General features: G+C 37.9%; 1 protein-coding gene across 1 annotated transcript in view; it reads left to right on the top strand.

Annotated features, from left to right (window-relative positions):
• Nucleotides 1-15,032, top strand: part of GPM6A (glycoprotein M6A) — a 253,193-nt gene extending 238,161 nt beyond the window's left edge. The window contains exons 4-7 of the mRNA XM_081221199.1: nucleotides 5,520-5,673; nucleotides 9,720-9,796; nucleotides 10,331-10,396; nucleotides 12,918-15,032. Coding sequence (XP_081077325.1) covers nucleotides 5,520-5,673; nucleotides 9,720-9,796; nucleotides 10,331-10,396; nucleotides 12,918-13,070 — 450 coding nt within the window. The 3' untranslated portion in view covers nucleotides 13,071-15,032. The remainder of the gene's footprint in view (nucleotides 1-5,519; nucleotides 5,674-9,719; nucleotides 9,797-10,330; nucleotides 10,397-12,917) is intronic.
• Nucleotides 15,033-15,395: the final 363 nt, after the last annotated feature.

Here is a 15,395-nt window from a genome sequence, read left to right as displayed (position 1 = left end):
CTTCGAAAGTAAATTAAAAAGATAATAACAGTTTTGATCCAAGACTGCCAAGTTCCTAGAATAAAGCTTAGTTTCTCTCTAGGATATTCCAACTCTAACCTGAAGAAGGCAACATGATTTGTTTCAGATTATAACAATGCGCTTTAACACTTTCTCAGTAGGGGAAAAAGGGGGAGGTGAGGGGGAACATAAACTGCTTCAGGCCTAGTGGTAATATTTAGAAATAATGTTTCAAAAAGCAGTGCATGTGGAAGATGCCCCGAGGAGCTTGTTTGCCACAGGTATCTGAGGTGGATCTCCTGCATGCACTTACAATTTCAGAACTGGACTGCAAATACAGGACAATACACCAATCTCAGTGTGACCATCCAGACATTAACTCTGCTGGTACATAAATTATAGCAAAGAAAGAAAACATGGGTCTCATTCTTTTCAGATTTAGGGCATAAAACTTGACAAAAAATTTCAGTTAGCCTTAGAAGATGACATTGACAATATGGGAAAATCTCTTGCAAAAAGTAAATCTTCTAGTGTTAGAATTTTTCATTCAAGAGACTTAAAACTGCTGGAAATAAAAAATTGAAGAAAAAGTTTGAATCATCCTGATTCCTCTCCAGTCACCATAAGTCATGATTGGAATTCTATTCAAATAAAAATAACTTCTCGAAATAGTGAGCCAAGGTTTTGTTTTCTGTTTGTTTTTTGTTCTTTTGATTACTCAAGTCATGAAAAGCCTTTCTTTTTAAAATGTGTATATTCAAGTGACGTTTTTAGACTTCTGTATGTATCAGATCATCCATCAGATCATCCTAGGATGTAATTTCATAGCATTTATGACTCCGTATATTTTTAAAATCCTAAAGTATTTTTTCAAAAATAAACTTCTATCCCACCCCTCCAGGCGGTCACAAAGCACCGAGCTGATCTCCCTGTGCTCTGCGGATGGGGAGGGTGGGAGGGAGGGAGATGCATGAGGGAAGGGATGTGGGAACAGATGTATATGTATGACTGATTCACTTTGTTATAAAGCAGAAACTAATTTAAAAAATAAATAAATAAACTTAAAAAAAAATTAAAAAAAATAAACTTCTAATTTTACAATAGTTTTAGATTTACAGGAAGATGAAGATGGTACAGAGAGTTTCCATATATATAAAACTCAGTTTTCCCAATTAACACCTTACATTAGCGTAGTACATTTGTCACATTTAATGAACCAATATAGAAACACTATTATTAACCAAAGTCCGTGCTTTATTCAGATTTCCTTAGTTTTTACCAAATCAAATGTTCTTTTTCTCTTCTAGTATTCCACTACGGGGATACAGATACCATACTACAATTTAGTCATTTCTCCTTAGGCTACTCTGATCTGTGACTTTTTCTAAGACTTTCCTTGTTTTTTGATGATCTTGAAAGTTTTGAGGAGTAGTAGTTAGGCATTTTGTAGAATGTACCTCAATTGAAATTTGTCTGATATTTTTCTCATGATTAGATGGGGGCTTTGGACTTTGGGGAGGAAGACTCAGAGATAAAGTATCTTTCTCATCACATTATTTCATATACATCTAAAGTACTATTAATTGAAAAAGAAAACTAAAGACATTAATTAACACATTCTCTGATCCATGTTTTCCTAAACAAAATAGATCTATTAAAAATAATCATGCTGGGCTTCCCTGGTGGCACAGTGGTTGAGAGTCCACCTGCCGATGCAGGGGACACGGGTTCGTGCCCCGGTCCGGGAGGATCCCACATGCCGCGGAGCAGCTGGGCCCGTGAGCCATGGCCGCTGAGCCTGCGTGTCCGGAGCCTGTGCTCCGCAACGGGAGAGGCCACAGCAGTGAGAGGCCCGCGTACCGCCAAAAAAAATAAGTAAATAAAATTTTAAGCCACTAAGAAGTAATTCACAGCAATTTTGTTGAATTTAATACTAACCGTCAACAAATGTATTTTGAGTAAAAACAAAAACAAAACGAGATAGGATAACAAGAAGATGCTATTGTGAAAGTCATTTGCATGTTCTGATGAAACGGTACTCAAATAATGATGTGATAATGAGATTGCTGGATACTAATTATGAATCTGGCACCCAGTCCCTATCATTTAATGGTGGTTTTTTTACCATCAAAGATCAACAAGTTAACTAATCTAAACCAAACCAAGGAAATTTTACTGAGATTTTTTTTCTTTGTGTATTAGGAGGAAATGGTCAGCATTTTAATATGTGAGTGATATATCAAACAATGGCTGAAATAAGAAAAGCCACTGAGTCTACTTTATACGTCAAACTTCCACAAGACCCATCCCTCCCTCCTTTCTTATAAACAGGGCCACAGCTGTTGAATTGAGAAAGTAAAATTCCTTGCTGTTCAAGGCAATAAACACCAAATGCAACGTAAGTAGGTTAGTCTGTTCATACCTCACCTTTAGAAATGAAAAATAATTTTTTGCTGAATCAAACAACTTCCTCTCTTGGGATTTCTTCCTAAGTAAGATTTACCGTGGACCATGTTTCCTGTTAAGTGATTTCATCTCTGAGTCCTGTGAGAGAGGTCTGCTAATTTCCAGTTTGTGAATGAGGAAGTGACTCTGAGCCTTAAGTGAGATGTGAGTGATCCAGTCCTCTGATGTCAAGTCCAGGGTTATTTTATTGCTTCCAGTTTTTATTTGTTTGTTTTCACTAAACTCCCCAAACAGATATTGCAGAGTTAAATTTCAGAAAGTGTTTCATCTGACTAGATGTTAATAAAGGAAAAAATAAGATTTTCAAAATCAGAAGAATTTTTCAAATACTCAGAGATTGTTCTAATAAGCGTAGCTTATTGAAGATACAGAGAACAGACTGACGGTGGCCAGAGGTGGTGGTCAAAACGGGTGAAGGGGGTCAAAGGGTACAAACTTCCAGTGACGAAATAAGTCAGTCCTGGGGATGTCACGTACAGCATGGTGGTTATAGTTAATAATGCAGTATTATATATTTGAAAGTTGCTAAAAGAGGAGATCTTAAAAATTCTCGGGCTTCCCTGGTGGCGCAGTGGTTGAGAGTCTGCCTGCCGATGCAGGGGACGCGGGTTCGTGCCCCGGTCCGGGAGGGTCCCGCGTGCCGCGGAACGGCTGGGCCCGTGAGCCACGGCCACTGAGCCTGCACGTCTGGAGCCTGTGCTCCGCAATAGGAAAGGCCACGACAGTGAGGGGCCCGCATACCGCCAAAAAAAAAAAATTCTCATCACACACACACACAAATTCGTAACTATGTACGGTGACAGATGTTAACTAGACTTATTGTGGTGACCATTTCACAATATATACAAATATCAAACCATTATGTTGTACACCTGAAACTAATATAATATTATGTATCAATTATACCTCATTTTTTTTTAAAAAGTAGCTTCTTTATTTAATGCTCAGACAGCAGAATGCATATGTGTCACATTTCTAGTGCAAAGCTAGAAATAATTTATGATAATCATGAGATATTTTATTATATACATAGAATTTTTACCTAGAATCACACTTGATCAATTTAAATAATTCATCAGTCTTAGTAATTATCAGACTCTAAGTGAAACATAAAATAGGAAGATAGACTTATATTTTTAGCATCTTTTATTTGGATACTTGAGTGACCGTGAACTGCTGCTCCCTGAAATGTAACTGCTTGGTACTCCAATTCAAAAGTAAAGTCTGTTGTGTCTTAGAACAAAAGTTATGCACTAGTCATCATGAAAAACATTTTCTCACAGCCAAGATTTACTCTATAATGTTCAGCTTTACTACTGCGCCGGAACATTATGGCAAATAGGAGTCAGAACTGTGGTTGAAGAGTCATTCCTTTCATTGCCTTGTCAAGTAGCAGCCGCAGCATGTTTCAGAGGGCTGCACGCCACTTTGAGTCTAAACCTTTTGAATTCTAAGTCCCATCCTGCAGTGAATAGCACCTTCACAAGAAGCTTTGGAAAAATCCCCTGGGACAGAAAGAAAAACAAGATAGAGAGGACGAAGCCAAAGGCACACTGACTGCTCTCCCGTGGGTTCCGCGTTACTAGTTCCCTCCAGAGAACTGGGTCTGGAGCGGCCATATCATGTTCATTGTTCCTGAGACTGTAAATTAGCCTAGAGAGCTACAGTTGTGAATAATGAAAATGTTAATAAACAGGGCTTTTTCCTCCAAGGAGTTCCATTAACAAGATTTCTTCACTTTTGGGGTGGTTTCCAAACTTTCTAGAGTCTTTCTCCTTGAGTGGGAGCCCTCTTTGAATAACCTACCCAGACTGAAGAAGTTCTCCTTCTTTTTATTTTCTCCAAACGTGAAGTGAAACCTAATTTCCTTATTCCGTAGAGTCCTATCATTCAGGCAAATGTATATATTTGATGGTAGTAGTAGTCATCACAGTAATACTTTCTAGAATAAAAACTAGCTAATCCTTTGTCTGGGCTTCTTATGTGCCAGATTCAATGCTGAATGCTTTTCCCATATCATCTCATTCCAGCCTGTCTACAATCATGCAGTGATTGTAATTGTAGATTACAATTGTGATTGTAATTGTAGATCAGTTTAGGAGGTATTCTCCTGCAGAGGCAGACACAGAGACATAAAGAGCAGCCTAGACTCATTCCAGCTCAGAAGTCTGTGCCTTTAATCAGTGTGCTGTAAGGCCCCTGTTATTGCTAAATAAATGTGACATTTAGGCTGGGGACACTGTAAGTGTGACATATCAATGTTTGGTCAGTCAATCAATGAATCAATCAAAGGTAAAATTAGGGGCTTCCCTGGTGGTGCAGTGGTTGAGAGTCTTCCTGCCGATGCAGCGGACACGGGTTCGTACCCCGGTCTGGGAAGATCCCACGTGCCGCGGAGCGGCTGGGCCTGTGAGCCATGGCTGCTGAGCCTGGGCGTCAGGAGCCTGTGCTCCGCAGCGGGAGAGGCCACAACAGTGAGAGGCCCATGTACCACGAAAAAAAAAAAAAAAAGGTAAAATTAATATGCATGAAAGAAGACAGATTTAAAGTTTACAGAAGTCACTAAAAAGGAGTAGAAATACACACTAATATTATATACTAAAATGACTTGTGAATCATCATATTTAGAATGGTAAATGTAAACACAATTAAGTAGCTTAAATATTTATGATATAAAATTGTGCCCATTTAGTTGTAATATAAAGTTATTGACAGGGTTTTAACTCACTGTGCAGAATCCCCTCTAAATTTACCAGTTAATGTTTTCTAGAATTTAAAAAATGTGCGGTGAGATTTTTAAGATAAATACATGAATGAAACAGGCATGAAGATGCAGCTGGATGATTTCTTCCTTTGCACATCAGAAGCTCGGTTTTCTGGCAGGTTTCTTCCCGTGACCCATGATATTCACCATCTCTCAGCTTCCCAGGTTGCAGTGCCTACCTGTGTTGTAATAATTCAAACCTTTGATAGCGAGCTATGTAAGTTAAGCATAAAATTCTTCCTTTCCAGTAGATTATGTGTTTTCTGTCTCCACCTCTTCTCTGTTGCAGTTTATTATGCTGACATACGTTTTCATGCTGGCCTGGCTGGGAGTCACGGCTTTCACCTCGCTGCCAGTTTACATGTACTTCAACCTGTGGACCATCTGCCGAAACACCACCTTAGTGGAGGGTGCGAATCTCTGCCTGGACCTTCGTCAGTTTGGTAGGTGAATCTCTGGCTGTAAAACAGCACCTCATATGGTTTCTCCCAGATAACTGCCTCTAAAATAGTGTAAATCACTTTGGAACCATCATTGCTTCTTCTACCAAAGAGATAGATGTATCACAGTCTTCACGTTTAAGTCATTCTTTTAAAACTGAAATAAGTAGGAATTTCAGAGTGATTGGAAGTTGATCTCACAACATGAACCCGCAAACATGTATATGTGAACAGGCTGTCAGGTTGTGTTTCCTGGTGTTGGCAAGTTATAATTTTGATTTTTCCTGTCCTGATTCCTGTGAACTTTTCCCACTCAGTGTGATGTTTGCATAGTATTTTCATTCTCTCATGATAAACTATACAATTTGTGAAGTCTGCTGTGAAGATCATCTAAGAAATATGTACTTCATTGTCTTCTGAAATAGGGCAAAAAAACCCCAAAACACCTTAGCATTTCATAAGAACAAAATCAAAAAATGTTAAATAAATCAGTAGTCCTCTTTGGTTATTTTTATTTAGGGCTAAATCCTCACATAATAATAATACTTTCTTATGTATATAGGGGCTTACAATGTGTAGACCCTATTCTGAATGGTTTGTATATGTTGACATGTTTTAATTCTTACAATAATTAAATATGGCAGACACTGTTACCCTCTTTATAAGTGACAAAATTGAGGAACCAGGAGATTAAACTACCTGCCCAAGGTGATACAGCTAGTAAGTGAGAGAGCCAGGATTCACCCCCAACTAGCTTCAGTCTGTTCTTAGCTAGAAGTTAGCTGCCTCTCCTGTCAAAACAAGAACTGAACTATGAACGTGTAGAGTCTGATCTCACCTAACCTATGTGGAATTCTAGCCCATCATTTGTGAAAACATGGGGGCTGCAGAATTTATAAAAGATGAGCAAATTCACAGGCTCAAAGGGACTTTTTTTCACAACACAGCTCTTAAAATCTCAAGAACTTCTAAATGTTTTTCTCTAATGGGGGTTTCCTCATACTTCAGGCAAGCAGGAAACATTTCGGTAGATGGTATGTGCAAGCCTGTGGCTCTAAGGTTATACTGTAGACAGATTGTAGGGTACAGATAGAGCTAGTCTATCACCAGCTAGCCGTGTGTTCCAAAAGTGTGGCCTGCCCACCCTCTTGTCAGAAGGAGTCCCCAGCCCCCATTGTCTGGCCCAAATGAAAAGCAGGATGATCTGCTCTGTGCATGAGGTTCTTAGCAAGAAGATGATGGAGGGAATGTGGACAGCTCTTCCGCTGGGGAGGTTTTAACTTTGGAATCATGTCCCACGTAAACAAGGAAAAGGAAACGTCGGCACCAGCTGCTGGATGCAGGTCACTGGAAAATAGCTGCTTGGAAAACCACGGCCCTGACTTCAGTAACCACCACCACACATACTACAATGTCTTCCTTTAATTCTGCTGATCTGAAAAATTGAGATTGGAAAAGATGTGACTAGTGTCACAGAGAGGGTTGCCAGGTAGATTACAGGACTCCCAGTTAAGTTTGAGGTTCAGATAAACAAGCAATATTTTTTTTAGTCCAGTATGTCTCAGATATTGTATGGGACATAATTCCAGTAAGTGTAAAACATGACTATGATTAAAGCTGCTCTTTGAACCTTAGCACTGTTTACAACATAGTTACCAGGATTTACGCGAGTTTAGCTTTTCTTTGTGACATGGAAGGGAAGGCACTTTTCAGATGTCATGCAACCTTTCACATCAGCCTTGAAGGCTTTCTGTTTGCTCTTAACACAGAATCTACTGCCTGGATAGCATTTATTTACCCTCCAGATAATAGGTCCTTAACAGGAATCCTGAATGTTCATATACAATCAAGTTATAAACAAGGGGCATCAGAATAGAAAAGAACGTTCACTCCCCAAAATGTGGATTATGATGGGTACAGACAGAGACAACAGAATGTCCTGATAGATTGTATGTGGGGTTGAGAGAAAAAGAAGATTCAAGAAAAATTCATTTTTTGATTGAGCAACTGGGAAGATGGATTAGTTATGAAACGAGACGGGAAAGCCAACCTGAAGAGCTTGCTCAGGAGTGGGGCAGGTGAGGGAGAAGATCAGAAGTTCAGTTTTGACAAGGTTAATTTTTAGATGCTTATTAGAAATCTCAACAGAGTTGTCAAGTAGGAACTTGGATATACGGGTGTCAATTTCAGGAGAGTAGTATGGGCCTGGCTATATGGATTTAGGAGTCTTGATAATGTTAAAAGTCAAGAGCTCTGAGACAGGGCTTCCCTGGTGGCGCAGTGGTTGGGGGTCCGCCTGCCGATGCAGGGGACACGGGTTCGTGCCCCAGTCCGGGAAGATCCCACAGGCCGCGGAGCGGCTGAGCCCATGAGCCATGGCCACTGAGCCTGCGCGTCCGGAGCCTGTGCTCTGCAGCGGGAGAGGCCACAGCAGTGAGAGGCCCACGTACTGCAAAAAAAAAAAAAAAAAGCTCTGAGACAGGATGAGATCAGCAAAGCAGCAAAGGAGACAGATGACTGAGGACTGAACACTGGGAAGCACCAATGAAAGGGGTCCTAGCAGAGAGGAGGAACCAGACAGAGATGTTGAGAGGGAGAAGCCGATGAGAGCAGAAAGGCAAAAACAAGAGACTGTAGATTTTGGAACCCAAATGAAGAGACCATGAAGGACGCAGAAGTCATCAACTGCCTCCAATTCTGCTGACTGGCCAGTAGAAGGAGAACTGAGGATTCATCTTCCGCTTTAACAACGTGGAGCGTATGGGTGAGCTCTGTAAGAAGAATGTCCATGGAGGATTGGGGTGAATTTGACTAGAAAGGGTTTAAGTGGAAATGGAAAGACAGAAATTGCAGACTGAGCAAAGGCAACACTTCCTGGACGTTTCGCTGTGAATGTGAATAAAGAAATGGGTGAGGAAATGTATGCACAGCCGAGGGATTCCACGTGAATGAATGAAATCTGTAGTAGATCAACATGGAGAAAGATGGCCTTTCCTGGGAAGCTTTCTCGCTAATGATGGTTCATTAGTCACCTCTTCTGGAGGTTCTTTTTTACCCCCTCTTAGAGCTGTCTTGGCAAAAAGGGAAGGTCGCAGAGAAGGATCTCTGCATTCGATGTACTGCAAGTAGATTTTTTTTAACCGAAATAACTACCCAAACTCTTGGCAAAGCAGGATGGTAGCAGCTCCACAGAGATGGACAGTTGATGGTGTGCCTCAAAGCTAAGAAGTGTGTGTATATACGTGCATATTAAAACTCAATAATATGTGCATATATTATTATGCAGCAATTGCTAAATGCTTAGGTATTAGTTTGCCCAGAACTTGTGAATTTTTCTGCTCATGTGTATATGTGTTTAACACTTCATTAGTTCTCAAAACAAAATCAAAGACCCGTTTTAGGATGAACTTGACCACTTCTCTAACATGAGGACTGTGGCAGTGTATCCTCTATGTGCTTGTTAAAAATGCAGTACTCCTGGCAGACAGTCACAGATTCTGATTTAACAGTCCTGTGGTGGAGTCCAGAGATTCATATCTGTGATAGTTCCCCAGGAGATTCTGATGCAGCCGGTCCATAAACCAACTGGAGCAAGGGTAAATAGGAGTGAAATTGCAGCTTTTTATTTCCCCTTACTAATAGCACTGTTTTCAGAATTAGCGGAGAAAAACTGCTCCTTTGGGCAATACACTTTTATAGACTAACAGAGGCTTTGTGCCAGCAGAACACTTTGAGATCCTGACTTCATTGTAGTCTGCGGCATAGTTATCAAAATAATTCTGATGCCTACACCATGACATTAATGGACCAAACCATTCCATTGAATTCAGATTGAAAATGTTTTTAATTGCTTGAGGCCTAAATAGTCTTGATCTTTCATTCAGTTTTTTCATAATTATTGTCAAGCAATGAAAGCTGAAGAACAATTTTTGTTACAATATAACATAAAATGAAACTTGCTTAGATTTTATCAGCTCAAGTTTCTTTTTCTCTCTCTGGGATCTTGAAGACATTTATAATGTTAAACTGTAATTTTCTCCATGTTGCAGGGATTGTGACAATTGGAGAGGAAAAGAAAATTTGCACTGTCTCTGAGAATTTCCTGAGGATGTGTGAATCCACTGAGGTGAGTGTTTTTACAGCCTTTAATTTTGTCAGAATTTGAGCTTCATTTCGTTATTTGAGGAATATATGATTAAATTGACATTGGGTTTCCCCCTTTTTCTTTCAGAGGCAAGGTCACATACAGTGATGTTGTGTAGGGGGACTAGAAAATAAATATGAGATACTCTGCATATTTTGATAAAAATTATAATCTCTTTTCTAGAAACTGTCATTTTAATGAAAGTTGAAAAATCATAAAGTTATATTTTAAAGGATATAACATAGCTTTCCGTGGTTATACTGTTAGTGGAAACCATCATTATTAATCATGATTTCATCTTTAAATTGAAATTATATTAAAATGGTACAGTTGCAAAGATTTAAATAACTTGCAGGAGAAAAGATACTGTAATAACGTTTTTGGTTAAGTGATTTGTCACGGGTGCACTTCTGTTAAAGGTGAACAGAGTTCTTATTCGTAAGGCAGCAGGCATCCTTGTCTCTCTTCTGTTGTAACCCTGATGTTCATTCTGTTCCTCTGTGGTTTCCTTTGCAGCTGAACATGACCTTCCACTTGTTCATCGTGGCCCTTGCTGGAGCTGGGGCTGCAGTCATCGCTATGGTAAGACCTCAAGCTCTGAGGCTTGGTGTTGCCCTTTGCCTGTAGAGACAATAATTTACCTCTGATGTCTGAAGTCTGTACAAATCATATGTATTTTAATATAAGTAAAAAAAAAAGGTGTAGGAGAATGGGCAAATAAATAAGTGAAAAACAAGTCTTAACCTAAAGAAAGACTATCATTACAATAGAGCTAATATTTGGTAATCAGTTGAAGAATTCAGACACTCATAATATTGGTAACACTAACCAAAATAAGTAGCATTTTAGATATGAGATTACTATTAACATAAAATATCATTTCTTTAGCATATAAGTATGTATCAGTGGGATAGTCAAGTAATTCAATCAATTCCTTGACTTACATTATCCTTTTTTCCTCCTTAAATCAGAACGTACAAAAGCCACACTGAGTCACTTAGGAAAAAAGGATTAATTTATTTCTCTCCACATAAACCTCGGTAGTCTCATGTCGTGTCTTCTGTAACTAACTTTCTTCAGAAATATTAAGAACAAGTCCTGAAAGTCAGGCTTTTACTGAGTTTTGAGGACCTACAATGTGCCAGACACTGTCCCTTCTTTGTGACTCACCGTGAATTCCGGTGTGTTCAAGGGAATGCCAAATGGCAACAATGAACAAGTCCTCTGCACATCAGTCAGAGCTTTTGCAGCCCAGGTCCTCAGTCCTCGTGTCCTAGAATATAAGTAGCATAGAACTCTAGAAGGTGCCCAGTAAACTCACCCACGGTATAGCCAGTTCAATACGCAAAAATGATGAGTTAATTCTGATTCATTTTCTTCTTGGTATACATCTCTTTCCAGTATCATTGTGTCAAAATTGTTTTGTTAATTTATTTCTGCTGTCCATTGACTGCCTTAACATACTACAGTAGTCACCATTTAGAATTGACCTTGCATTCTTTATGTCCATCCCTACTTTTCTAGAACCAGCCTACCTCCTGTTTTGACTAACCAAAACTTTAACGTTCTTCAAAAATAGAACTACCATATGCCCGCGAAACTCTACTTCTGGGTATATATCCAGAAAAAAAAAAACACTAGTTCAAAAAGATACATACACCCCAGTGTTCATAGAAGCATTATTTACAATTGCCAAGACATGGAAGAAACCTAAGGGTCCATCAACAGATGAGTGGTTAAAGAAGATGTGGTACATATATATACAATGGAATACTACTCAGCCATGAAAAAGAAGGAAACCTTGCCATTTGCAACAACATGGATGGACCTGAAGGGCATTATGCTAAGTGAAATAAATCAGTCAGAGAAAGACAACCACTGTATGATATCACTTATATGTGGAATCTAAAAAGTACAACAAACTAGTGAATATAGCAAAAAAGAAACAGACTCACAGATATAGAAAACAAACTAGCAGTTACCAGTGGGGAGAGGGAAGGGAGGAGGGGAAACATAGGGGTAGGGGATTAAGAGGTACAAACTATTATGTCTAAAATAAGCTACAAGGATATATTGTACAACACAGGGAATGTAGCCACTATTTTATAATAACTATAAATGGAGTAAAACCTTTAACAATTGTCAATCACTATACTGTACACCTGTAACTTATATAATATAGAATATCAACTATACTTCCATAAAAATATTTTAGTGTTCTATTTTACTAAATTATGGATAAAAATGCCTACCGTTTAAAACTCAGAGAAAGTATATATCTGACAACTTAGTTTTTTTTTCCTATTCGTCCATCAAAATTCACCATTTCGAAAACTACTTTTTCTCTCTCATAGACTACGAGGGAGGGAAAGAAAGAAAAACAAATAAGTAACCTCATTGGTCAGTCTATTCAGGTAAAATCAGGAGCTTCATTCCTTGAGTAAGTTTATTACTCAGGAAAAATCAGGAGCTTCCTTTTTGAACAGGGCACTATTCTAGCTATTATGAATGTATATAAATATTCATGATTCATATGACACAGTGCTTGCTTTCTTGTAGTTGGCAACATAAAATTCATTGTGCAAAATTCATTGTATGGAAAATTAACTTGTTAATTAAATCCACAGGTTTATTTGGGGGTTTCCACGAGCCCTCTTTCCGTTGCACTGCGGGCAATATATCATCTCATTAATTCAAGTTCACTGGACTCCACTGTATGTGAGACTGTTTCCCATAGTGGATTAGAAAACATAAATACATAAACCTGAAATGTATAGTCTGGGTTTGAGTAAATGAGGACAAGAGGACAGGAAACATCACATAAAGATTAAAAATATTGAATTAAGACCCTTGGGTACTTCGGAGTTGAAAGAGAAGAAAGATACTGAAAAAAGGGAGCTGAGAAGACAGTGTCATAGTTGGAGGATTGAGGAAGGAATATACTGTATTTCTATTCTTTGTGTTACAACAGAAATCTTCATTCCATGTTGTTAATGAACATATTCTATGTAAGTATATAATTTGAATATTTCTTTCCTGATAGCAAGGTGTAATGAAGACACAGAACAGACTTGCAGTATAAATTATCTTTGTCTTTGATTAGGTCCACTACCTTATGGTTCTGTCTGCCAACTGGGCTTATGTGAAAGATGCCTGCCGGATGCAGAAGTATGAGGACATCAAGTCGAAGGAGGAACAGGAGCTTCATGATATCCACTCTACTCGCTCCAAAGAGAGGCTCAATGCATACACATAAACAGCGCCTTCCCGTCCTTTCCACCATTCAAATGCTTTGGTGATCATCTAAGGGCCATCCAAACATCCAACCTTTTGAAAAAGAAAATGAAAGTGCTTCTCATCAATGATATGGAGGGTGACTTATGAATCACCTGAATACAGTTCTTTGTTGTTTAGCACTTAATTTCCTAATTCGTTAAATTGGTGTAATCAGAGCTCTCCTACAAGCTCCTATCCAGCCTTTTTTTTCTTTTTTAAATTTCTCAAACTCATTTAATAATTCTGTAAGATCAAAGAGACTAACATTGTCAAATGCAGAGATTTCTTTGATTTTTAACCACTTCCATCTGTTATACATTATACCTTTTGCATTATTTCTTATGTTTTGAAAAGAAAAATAGCTTTTTATACTTTTTAGTTTTGATTTCGGTAACTAGTTTAACTACAGGTAACCTTCAAAGGGACCATTGTACATTATGAACAATAGACAGAGATGATATCATGATGACCCGAAACATGAAAATCTTGTCTGAAGATCAGTGGCCACGTTGCTATAGGCCCTGGTTAATGTTTTCATCAATCTAAGGTGCAATTTCTAAATTTGTAAGAGTAGGTTTAAAAAAAGAAGTGCTTCTTATCTTTGTTAACATTGTATTTTTTCTTGATGTACTTAAAAGGCATTACTCTCTTGATTACTCATGTTTCTGTTGTGAGCATGTAGAAACAATGATGCTTATGCATGGCTACTTACCTTTTTAAGATTGTGACACCAGGCTTACCTTTTAAAGTTTAGTATAGAGACTATTTTAACGGAAATAACTACTGTGGACTATTGGCAAATGATCTCTTTGTGATTTAAGCAGTGGCTGGATTGGAACTTTTAATATGTTAATGTGGGACATTAATTACCTTTATGAAGGTGGTGTATTAAAAATAAGCACACTAACCCCTCTGAAGTTGTTTTACCTACTTTAAAAAATTTTAATGGATTGCACCTCTGTAAACTATCCCTCAAATTGTGTATGATATATTTGAAAAGGTTTCCATTAATATAATAGCTTTGCTTGCAGCCTTCCAATCTATGTTGGTTTACCTGTAGTGTTTTTTAAAGTGTGGTCAGAGGCCACTATACAATGTATCCTTTTGAAGTGTAGTGATATATTTGTGTTTTTATTTCCAGTAAGTCATTTTAACCAAATGTTCATTCGTATTCATTTATAAGACGTACCTATATCAAAAGAATAAAAAAAAAAGCAATCAGTATTATTGGACCAAATCTGGTGTTTGTTTTAACCTTAACTCTTCTTTCGGTTATTTCTAATGCTACAAGAATGCTGTAAAGTGTCTTTTAAAATGATATAGCCTGACGAGACTTTTCTGTCGGTGTAAAAACTAGGTAGTATTGTGCACTGATTTGACCATTGTGAAATCTTTTCTCAGTGTAAGTGCATTTCTAATAAAATTTATTGAGTGAAACAATCTTTGTACAACGACTAGTCATGCATCATCCATAATTTTACAAGTTCTTCTAGTAGATAGGGGGGTATTACTAGGTTATCTGTGGCATGATTATGCATTCTGTAGTATTATTTAATTAATTTGGGGTTTTGCTTCTTTTTTTTTACACTTAGATTATCTTACTGGTTCAACATTTTTCTGATACATGCAGTACTACAGATATTCAGCAAAAGTATTAATGGGCTTCTTTAAATTCTATATTGTAGTGTTTCAGTTCTGTGTCTTAATAGTTTGTGATGATTTTTAAAACTGTCTTTTAAACTTATGTAATGATGTTGATGTTTTTGGCTTTTTTTTTTCTGGTATTAGAGTTTGTATTTTCACAAAGAGTGCTTTGTAGCAGGCGTTACAATTAATCTGTTTTGTACATAAATGTGCCAACAGCTTGATGGTGGCGTTTTTGAAATGTAGAACAAAGTGCTTGCAAAATGTAATAAATACACTTGTGTACTTTGTGTACTTATTATTAGTTTCTGCAGTGTTTCTTTTTTGTTTTTTTCTTTCTTGTTTTGTTTATTCCTCTTTCTTATGTGTGTGCATTCTTTCCAATGCAATAGACGCTATTTCTTTCGGATGCTTATTGCCTCGGTTGAGCTGACCTGATACTTCAAAATGCAATGAAAATTCTATGCATGAACCGTACCATGGGGATGCTGAGTGGGGAGAGGGTGGAATGGAGACTGTGGAGGTCATTTCATTTAGCAAGTGATAACGATTCCCAGTTTATGCTATTTCCTTGCCTAATGTTTATTGTTTTGTGTTTTCTTTAGTGCTTCATAAACTAACAGAGAAACTAAAAAGAGTAATGCAATTCAGAAAGAAAAAT

This window comes from Mesoplodon bidens, assembly GCF_964165515.1.
Source record: "Mesoplodon bidens genome assembly, chromosome: 20".
NCBI lineage: Eukaryota > Metazoa > Chordata > Mammalia > Artiodactyla > Ziphiidae > Mesoplodon > Mesoplodon bidens.
The sequence above is the reverse complement of the archived record's forward strand: the minus strand, read 5'-3'. Positions and strand labels throughout refer to the sequence as shown.